Raw genomic sequence first — 10,202 nt, 5'->3', positions numbered from 1 at the left:
AATTGACATTCCCTTTCTTCTCCTACTCAGGAAAGTATGTTACTGATGAGAGAAATAACATCAGGACACAGGGTGAAGAAATCGGGAGTAAGATGGGGATTTTATCGAAATTCCCAGATGAAAGGTCATGAACCCTGGAGAGGTATGTTTGGGCTCATGAGAAATCAGTTTAAATCCTTTATACAAGAATAAAATTAAGAAAAAGTATTTGGTATCAGGGTACTTTCAGCTGCATGTCAACAAGCTGGTTTGCAGGATAAAATACTGTATTATCTCACATAATAGGATATCCAGACATAGTGTGTGCTACAAGGCTAGTTGATTCAGCATCTGTGTAATTTCATGAAAGACACAGTTGCTTTGGTTCTTCTTCCCATCATCTAAAGAGCCCAATTCATCCTAGGGCTTGTTTGTCTTGTGGTTGTAAGAAGGCCATTTGTAGCAATCTCTGTACACATACTTATTCATATGGGAAGGAGAGAGACAATGGTTCATTCAAATATAAATTTTAAATCCTTCATTTCTGTCTTTACTGGGGGTCCCCATTGGTCATTGTCCACCTGTGGCCTTATTAATAACTAATCTCATGGGATTGTAAACCTCTGATTGGCTTAAGCCTGGATTCCTAAACCAATCACTAACAAGAAAGAGGGAATTACCATAACTGATTCACGTGACTGATAGTGGATAAGCCTTTTGGGCCCCCAAAGGAGGATGATCATGGCATGGAGCAGACCCCCCAGGCAATCAGCAATGAGAATGTAGTTTGAGGAGCAGACTTCAGTGATTTTAAGCCACTAAGGCTTTCGAGGTTGTTTGTCACTGCAGCATAAGCTAACCTATGTTATATAACAATATAAAATGTAAGTAAAATGTTATAAACTATATTGAGAGGATCAAGAGAAGAGAAGTGCCAGTGGGGGTGTAATTGAGCTACATCCTCATCTCTGAAAGCAGAAAGTCAATAGATGACATTTAAAATTAAAATAAACAGTGTAAGTAGTCATGTTATTTAGAAATATGGAGAAAACTACCAGGAAATAAACCAAAGTCAGTTCAGTTCAGTCGCTCAGTCACGTCTGACTCTTTGTGACCCCATGGACTGTAGCATACCAGGCTTCCCTGTCCATCACCAACTCCCAGAGCTTGCTCAAACTCATGCCCATCGAGTCAGTGATGCCATCCCAACCATCTCATCCTCTATCATCCCCTTCTCCTCCTGCCTTCAATCTTTCCCAGCATCAGGGTCTTTTCCAATGAGTCAGTTTTTTGCATCAAGTGGCCAAAGTATTGGAGTTTCAGCTTTCAGCATCATCCCTCCAATGAATATTCAGGATTGATTTCCTTTAGGATGGACTGGTTGGATCTCCTTGCAGTCCAAGGGACTCTCAAGAGTCTTCTTCAACACCACAGTTCAAAAGCATCAATTCTTTGGTGCTCAGCTTTCTTTATAGTCCAATTCTCACATTCATACATGACTACTGGAAAAACCATAGCTTTGACTAGATGGACCTTTGTTGGTAAAGTAATGTCTCTGCTTTTTAATATGCTGTCTAGGTTAGTCATAGCTTTTCTTCCAAGGAGCAAGCGTCTTTTAATTTCATGGCTGCAGTCACCATCTGCAGTGATTTTGGGAGTCCAAGAAAATAAAGTCTGTCACTGTTTCCATTGTTTCCCCATCTATTTGCCATGAAGTGATGGGACTGGATGCCATGATCTTAGTTTTCTGAATGTTGAGTTTCAAGCCAACTTTTTCACTCTCCTCTTTCACTTTCATCAAGAGGCTCTTTAGTTCTTTTTCACTTTCTGCCATAAGATACCAAAACAAGCTGCTAAAATAATTGAAAGTTATCACCCAGGGAATAGGCCTAGGATACGAAGAGGCGGGGCAGGGGGATTTTTGCTTCCCTTATAGTCTCTTCTGGATTTTTTAAATACTTTATAATAATGTGCTTACATTCCTTTAATGACTTTTTAAGTTGTTTCCAATTATTTTACTTTATTTTATGCAAAGTCTATAAAATGATCATTTCAGGTTCTGGGAACATGGTCATAAAATCCAGCTGAAATCTTCCTGAATGGGAAGTTGTACTTTTCACGAGTCATATCTCACATAGTTAATTCCTGAAGGACATTTCACATTTGACCACCTGATGATCAAACTGGTAACCTGACAACAAGTCTCAAAATTAAGATAAGAACAAGAGACTATTTTTGTTTGCACCATTTAATATCATTTCAGAGAGAAAAAATACATCAATAAGGCTTCTGCCCAGCAAATAAAGTAATTTAAATTTGTTATGAAATGGGCTATTTGCTGGCCTGGCATTGTTCTTTAACAAAGACTTTTTGAGTGAATTCCTCTCCTACCAGGGACCTGAGCCTGTTTTCCAAAACCTCCTCTATCAACATTGAAGTCTTCATGAAACTCATCTCTTAACTGGCCCCTCTTAACAGATCGACCACAGCCGTATTGTCTGCCCTCTCTAAAGCCTAGACCCCAATCTGTGCAGATAATACAGTCATCTAGGCTGGTGCCATTTAGGAATTGCATGGCATTTTCAGCCTCATTTCTGTTAAAGTATTCTATGAAACAGAAACCACAGGCCATTTTCTTTATTTTATCCAGGCCCATATAAACATTCTTGATGTCACCACATCTACTAAAGAGCTCATATATTTGCTCTTTGGTTGTATAAAAGGAAAGATTCCCCACATAAAGTGTGGAGCTTTCCATCAGTAATCTTTCTTGCTCATTGTTGTCACCACTAAACTTCTGGTCCCAGTACTCGCTCAGCTCCAGGGAGGAGTCATTGCACAGAATGCTTAGGTCATTGGATGTGGCGCCATGTGGGCACCGTGAGGATCCAGCTTAGCAGTAGTGACACCGCCAAAGAAGCCCTAAATTACATTTTAAAGAAAGTAAAGTTACAAGGAGGGAAACTGAAATACAAACTTGTGTGTATTTGAGGTTTGCATCGAGGCATAGACAACCTCAGCTCTTGACTGTGAAAATCACATCAAGGCAAACCAAAAATGCTAAGTTCCAAGCCCCAGGAACATGGTCATAAAATCCAGTTTTGCAAGTCTTCCTGAAAGGGAAGTTATGCTGCCTTAGGTTGACTCAGATGTTGTACATACCTCATCTATTACCAAAGAACACGCTTAATAACAGTACCCTCTGGGAAAATACAGCATAAAATGGTAAAATGAATCAAATTTTCATGGAGAATGAGCATTACCACCACTTCTGATCAAGGACTAGGCATCAGATAAAACATACCTAACCAAGGGCCAAAGTACCAATATAGTTGTGACATACTCTCATAATTTAAAATAACAAATTTGTGATTTGGGCCTGTAGTATGGCAATCACTATATTATACTGTTAAATTAGGCAAAATCTCTCTATATTGTTAAGTATACAAGTGAAGTGAAAAGGGAAAGTGAAAGTCACTCAGTTGTGTCTGACTCTTTGAGACCCCATGAACTGTACAGTTCATGGAATTCTCCAGGCCAGAATACTGGAGTGGGTAGCCTTTCCCTTTTCCAGGGGATCTTCCCAACCCAGGGATCAAACCCAGGTCTCTTGCATTGCAGGTGGATTCTTTACCAACTGAGCTATCAGGAAAGCCCTCAATATACAAGTAGTTATATAAAAATGAAAACTCTCTGGCATCACAAACTTTGATCTAAATTAAGATTAGATTTTATTAGCAATAATTCCACTTATTATCTTAGACTTTAGAACTTTAATATAATTAATTGAATATTCCAAGTCTATTTAAAAACCCTTCCCAGATAATTTTAACAAATGCCTTTTTCCCCCTTTACAAAATGTTCTTACTGTAGTCAGAGGCATTAAACATGATTCAACTGGTTTTAGCTATACTTTTCAAAAATATGCATTAGTTCTCCCCCCTCCCCTGACTCCTATTTTGCAGTGGTTCCCAAATTTTAGTGGGAAAGAAATATCTGCAAACTAGACTGAAATGCAGCTTCCTGAAGTCCACCCTTAAGAGATTCTGACACAGTAGATCTAGAACAAGAACTGACATTTAACATGTAACCTGAGCCCTTCAGTGACCTAGATGCAAGTGGTCTAAGGACCACACTTGGAGAAACTCTTCTGAGGAAATACATTCTCTTACAAAACCTGCAATGAGCAATCTTTATTTGCCAGGCACTATGCAAAGTGCTATGAATGCAAAAATGAAAAAGACAGTGTAAGTATGATTTTCAGAAATTATTGTATCCCCAGCACCTAGCATGAACAATGACTTGCACACACAGTAAACATGCAATAAATACCTCTTGAATGAAAGAACGCATGAGTTCAGAATTGACTGATGCAGGGGGCAAGTAAACAAGAGAATACAATATGGCGTGATCCATACTGTTTTAATGATATACATGGGGAAAGAGAGAATGAAACTAACGTTTATTGGGCATCAACTTTGTGATAGACATTGTGTGCACTTTCCACTACATCACACAAGAAGAGGAACAGTTATTCAGTTTGGAGGCACCAGAGAGGGTGTCCAGAGGGAAGGCTGGGTACACTGATTCTCAAAGGACAAGGAGGGTGTGTGCATGTGTGTATGTGTGTTTTGGGGGAGGGGAGAATGTAGAAATTTAGGGAACAAGCCAGACAGAAGAAACATGTGCAAGTGTAGAACTCAAAGAAAAATAAAAGCATGGAAAACTGAAATGGGAGCCTAAATAAAACCAGGTGCAAACAACAGTGCTGTACCATTCAAAGCAATGAAAATGGGGGACCCTGCTTATTTAGATGTCATTTGAAGAGCAGTAGGAAGCCCACTGCCCCCAAATCTTCTTCCTGACAGCCTTTCAGTTACGTTTGAAAGTCTGGGAACTTTCTGCTGGAAAATCATTACTTTGAGTCATTGACAAATTGCCCCTTTTAAAAACAAATATCCCTCCCAGACTTCATTTCCTTTTTTTTTTTTTTTTTTTTTGATCTCTTTACTAGATTGGCCGATCAGAGAATGTGATATATATAGTGGATTGCAATCCATCCAGGCGTTAAGCAAAGTTTCCCATATTTTCCTTGTTGATGAGATAGCCAAATACAGGCTGGGTGCCCCAGCTATTTGTTGCGATGAGCCTGTAACTAGTTGAACAAATGAATGATTTGGTATCACACATGAAGGGAAGTTGTAGGAGTGAGCCAAAAAGCTCTATTCTTGGCTGTGTCTTGTTCAGCTCATTTATAATTTTGGCTTCCTACAAACAAGAGCTTTTAAAATGGTCAGAATATGGATGTCCAAAGATGGCTGCCTTGGGGAACAGTAAGCACTAGGTACTAGCACTAAGAATTCAAGTCAACCTTGGAGAATACCTTGCCTGGCAGTCAGCAGTGGAGGCACCCCTTTTAACCAGTGTAGTGTTGTGAAAAGTAGAAAAAACAGTGAAAGTGTTAGTTGCTCAGTCCTGTCCTACTCTTTGCAACCCCATGGACTATAGCCTGCCAGGCTCCTCTGTCCATGGAATTTTCCAGGCAAGAATACTGGAATGGGGAATGGGCTGCCATTTCCTTCTATAGGGGATCTTCGTGACCCAGGGATTAAACCTGCATCTCGTGATTTCAGTCTGACTCTTGTAGTGTTATGAATCAAGCATAAATTTTGAAGTCAAAAGACCTCAGTTCAAACCTAAACTTCACCACTTATTGTCAATGTGACCCTCAGGAAAGTAGTTAACCGTAGTGATTTCAGTTTCCTCATCTATAAACTGGGGATCAAAACATGTACCTTGAAGCAAGTACTGTGACAATGTCACAGGGGGGAAACACCTATCAGTGGTGGCGCAGACAGTAAGGAATCTGCCTGCCAATGCCAGAGACATAGGAGATCCAGGTTTGATCCCTGGGTCAGGAAGATCCCTTGGAGGAGGGAATGGCTATCCACTCCAGTATTCTTGCCTGGAGAATCACATGGACAGAGGAGTCTGGCAGGCTACAGTTCATGGGGTTGTAAAGAGTTGGATACGACTGAGCGACTTTCATTTTCATTTTTCATAGTCCTTAAAACACTGTTCAGTTCAGTTGCTCAGTCATGTCTGACTCTTTGCGACCCCATGGACTGCAGTACACCAGGCTTCCCTGTCCATCACCAACTTCCGGAGCTTGCTCAAACTCATGTCCATTGAGTCAGTAATGTCATCCAACCATCTCATCCTCTGTCATGCCCTTCTCCTCCTGCCTTCAATCTTTTCTAGCATTAGGGTTTTTTCCTATGAGTAAGTTCTTCACATCAGGTGGCCAAAGTTTTGGAGTTTCAGCTTCAGTATCAGTCCTTCCAATGAATATTCAAGACTGATCTCCTTTAGGATTGACTGGTTGGATCTCCTTGCAGTCCAGGGACTCTCAAGAGTCTTCTCCAACACCATAGTTCAAAAGTATCAATTCTTTGGCGCTCAGCTTTCTTTATAGTCCAACTCTCACATCCATATGTGACTACTGGAAAAACCATAGCTTTGACTAGATGGACCTTTGTTGGTAAAGTAATGTCTCTGCTTTTTAATATGCTGTCTAGGTTGGTCATAGCTTTTCTTCCAAGGAGCAAGCGTCTTTTAATTTCATGGCTGCAGTCACCATCTGCAGTGATTTTGGAGTCCAAGAAAATAAAGTCTGCCACTGTTTCCACTGTTTCCCCATCTATTTCCCATGAAGTGATGGGACCAGATGCCATGATCTTAGTTTTCTGAATGTTGAGTTTTAAGCCAACTTTTCCACTCTCTTCTTTCACTTTCATCAAGAGGCTCTTTAGTTCTTCTTCGCTTTCTGCCATAAGGGTGGTGTCATCTGCATATCTGAGGTTATTGATATTTCTCCTGGCAATCTTGATTCCAGCTTGTGCTTCATCCAGCTGGGCATTTCACATGATGTATTCTGCATATAAGTTAAATAAACAGGGTGACAATATACAGCCTTGACGTACTCCTTTCCCAATTTGGAACCAGTCTGTTGTTCCATGTCCAGTTCTAACTGTTGCTTCTTGACCTGCATACAGATTTCTCAGGTGGTGTGGTATTCCCATCTCTTGAAGAATTTTCCACAGTTTGGGGAAAGGTATGGAATCAGAAAAATCCTGGGAAAGACCAGCCTTTAAAGGGTGGCAGAGGTAGAGTCCACAAAGAAGCATATAAAGGAGTAACTAGAGAAGAATGAGGAGAATCAGGAGAGGAGCAGCATCACCAAAGCCAAGGAGTAGACACTTTCAAGAGAGGTATGAGGACAGAAATGGAATGAGAGTTAGATATTAAATGCAGCAGCAAGATGTCCAGTAAAACAGAGTTCTGTTAAAACAAAGACTTAAAATTGTTCATTGGATTTGGCAATCAGGATATCATTAGTTTCCTTAACAAGAGCAGTAACCATGGTGTTCTGGGATCAGAAAAGCCAGACTGGGGGTGGGGTGAGGTGGGAGGTGGGATGTGGAGAGAGGCAGGGCTGGCTTTTGAATGGGAGGTAAGGAAATGGAGATAATGAGTGTAGACTATTCTTGTGAAAGGCAACTGTGATAGTGGGTGGAAAGAAATAGGGTGAGCACCAGTTAAAGATAGAGCCAAAGGAGAGTTTGCTTCTTTTTTAAAAAATTGAAGTATAATTGATTTACAATGTTGTATTAGTTTCTGGTATACAACAACATGATTCAGAGATATATATATATATATATATATATATATATATATACACATACATATACATGCATACTGACATATATATGTGTATATATATATATGTATGTATGTATGTATATACATGTATGTATTGTTGTTGTTGTGTTGGTTGCTCAGTCATGTCCAACTCTTTGAGACCCCATGGACTGTAGCCCACCAGGCTCCTCTGTCCATGGTATTCTCCAGGCAAGAATACTGGAGTGGGTTGCCATGCCCTCCTCCAGGGGATCTTCCCAACCCAGGGATTGAACCTAGGTCTCCTGCATTGCAGGTGGATTCTTTACTGTCTGAGCCACCAGAGAAACCCATATGAATGTATACATGCATATATATATGTATATTTTTAAGATTCTTTTCATTATAGTTTATTACAAGATATTGACTATAGTTCTCTGCACTATACAGTAGGATCTTGTTGCTTATCTATTCTCTATATAGTAGTTTGTATCTATCAATCCAAACTCTTAGTTTATCCCTCCCTCCTCCTTTCCCTTTTGGTAACCATAAGTTTGTTTTCAATGTCTGTGAGTCTGTTTCTGTTTTGTAAATAATTCGTTTGTATCAATTCTTTAGATTCCATATATTTGTGATATCTTATATTTTTGTCTTTCTCTCTCTGACTTCCTTCACTTAGTATGATAATGTCCAGGTCCATGTCTGTTTCTTTTGTAATAGGAGAAAGTCATACATATCTAAATGCTGATGGGGAAACAGCCAGTAAAAAGACAAAGAAAGGTTGAAGATACAGATGAGTGAGGTGATAACTGAAGAAGAGAGGTCAAGAAGTGGGAGAGAATAGGCTCCAAATCATAAGCAGTTCCTGCAAAGTAAGAAGAAAGGAGGTAGGACATGTAGGGATGCAACTCTGTGGCAGAGTGGGGTGAGGGCAGGAAATTGAAAGGATGAAACTTGGACATGGGTCATTTACAAGGACATTAAAGTCACTCAGGATAAGGGCCAGAGTTGGGGAGACTATAAGTGAGATGCCGAGATCCTCAATAAGTGAGAGACCTGGAGGGCAGTGGATATGAGGAAGAAGGCTGGGAAGAAGGTAGCTATACCATCTCCTGGACCCATGGAGTAAGAGAGAACAGAGAACCTCTACCACTGAAACTCTAGACAAGTTGCTTAGTAGATATCAAGTATCTGACCCAAAGGAGGTGCTCAACAAATGTGAAGAAGTGACTTTTTAAAGCCAACACAGGGGAGGAGCCAAGATGGCGGAGGAATAGGACAGGGAGACCACTTTCTCCCCTACAAATTCATCAAAAGAACAACTGAACGCTGAGCAAACTTCACAAAACAACTTCTGATCGCTAGCTGAGGACATCAGGCGCCCAGAAAAGCAGCCCATTGTCTTCGAAAGGAGGTAGGACAAAATATAAAAGATAAAAAGAGAGACAAAAGAGCTAGGGACGGAGACCCGTCCCGGGAAGGGAGTCTTAATAGAGGAAGTTTCCAAACACCAGGAAACCCTCGCACTGGCGGGTCTGGGGGAAGTTTTTGAATCTCGGAGGGCAACCTAACTGGGAGGAAAAATAAATAAAACCCACAGATTACGTGCCTAAAAGCAACTCCCAGCAGAAAAGTACCCCAGACGCCCGCATCCGCCACCAGCAAGTGGGGGCGGAACAGAGAGGAGCGGGCGGCATTGCTTAGGGTAAGGACCGGGCCTGAGTGCCCTGAGGGCAATCGGAGGGAGCTTTTGTGAGATAGCAACTTAAACTGTGGGATAGCAAGAGAGAGAAAATTAACCGGCCTGAACACACTGCCGGCCGTTCACAGAACAAAGGGACCGAGCAAGTCCAGAGGAGCTAGCCGGCTGCGGACCGGCCCATCCCCGCCGGAGGCAGGAGGCAGGGGGGAGGGGAAAGGGGCAAACTCGGCCCCAGAGACGGCATCCCCTACCACACTGCAAACAGGCCTCCAGTTTCTAACCAAAGACTTCCTGAGATTCTGGATGGTCGACATCCGCCGGGAGGGTCGCGGCTAAACAGGCGGAAACTGAGGCTGGGACCACGGAGGGGAGAAGGTGCACTGCACCCGGGGAGAGTGTGCCTCAAGCTCCTGGCTGCCTGAGCTGCTCGGGCCGGGGAAGGCACAAAACGCAGGCGCAACCGAGTCCGCGCTTTTGTGGAATACCCGAAAACTGGAACCGCACGCAACACAGGGCACGCTCCATATAGAGCAGCCGGGAGCCTGAGCAGCATAGACGGGGAGAGCACACACCCGTGAGCGGGGCAAACCCAGTGTGGCCAGAACTCTGTGAGTGCTCCCCACACACAGTGATATCTGCCTGCAGCGCCCCTCCCTCCCCGCAGCAGGACTGAACTAGCGAACCTGAACAAGAGACCACCTCCACCCGCCTGTGTCAGGGCGGAAATTAGACACTGAAGAGACCGGCAAACAGAAGCCAAATAAACAAAGGGAACCGCTTCAGAAGGGACCAGTGCAACAGATTAAAATCCCTGTAGGTAACACCGACTACACTGGAAGGG

General features: G+C 42.2%; 1 protein-coding gene across 1 annotated transcript; it reads right to left on the bottom strand.

Annotated features, from left to right (window-relative positions):
* Window positions 1-2,069: 2,069 nt before the first annotated feature.
* Window positions 2,070-2,653, bottom strand: LOC110142811 (nuclear cap-binding protein subunit 2-like). Its single transcript, XM_070462188.1, has one exon. It carries the CDS (start codon window positions 2,633-2,635, stop codon window positions 2,336-2,338), a length of 300 nt encoding a protein of 99 aa, XP_070318289.1. The 5' UTR covers window positions 2,636-2,653; the 3' UTR covers window positions 2,070-2,335.
* Window positions 2,654-10,202: the final 7,549 nt, after the last annotated feature.

This window comes from Odocoileus virginianus, unplaced genomic scaffold (assembly GCF_023699985.2).
Source record: "Odocoileus virginianus isolate 20LAN1187 ecotype Illinois unplaced genomic scaffold, Ovbor_1.2 Unplaced_Scaffold_1, whole genome shotgun sequence".
Classification (NCBI taxonomy): Eukaryota; Metazoa; Chordata; class Mammalia; order Artiodactyla; family Cervidae; genus Odocoileus; species Odocoileus virginianus.
This window is presented reverse-complemented; position numbering and strand designations above follow the sequence as displayed.

Bases quoted from the DNA above. Each gene is read 5' to 3' on its own strand.
- LOC110142811 (XM_070462188.1), bottom strand. From the start codon at position 2,635: ATGGGCCTGGATAAAATAAAGAAAATGGCCTGTGGTTTCTGTTTCATA.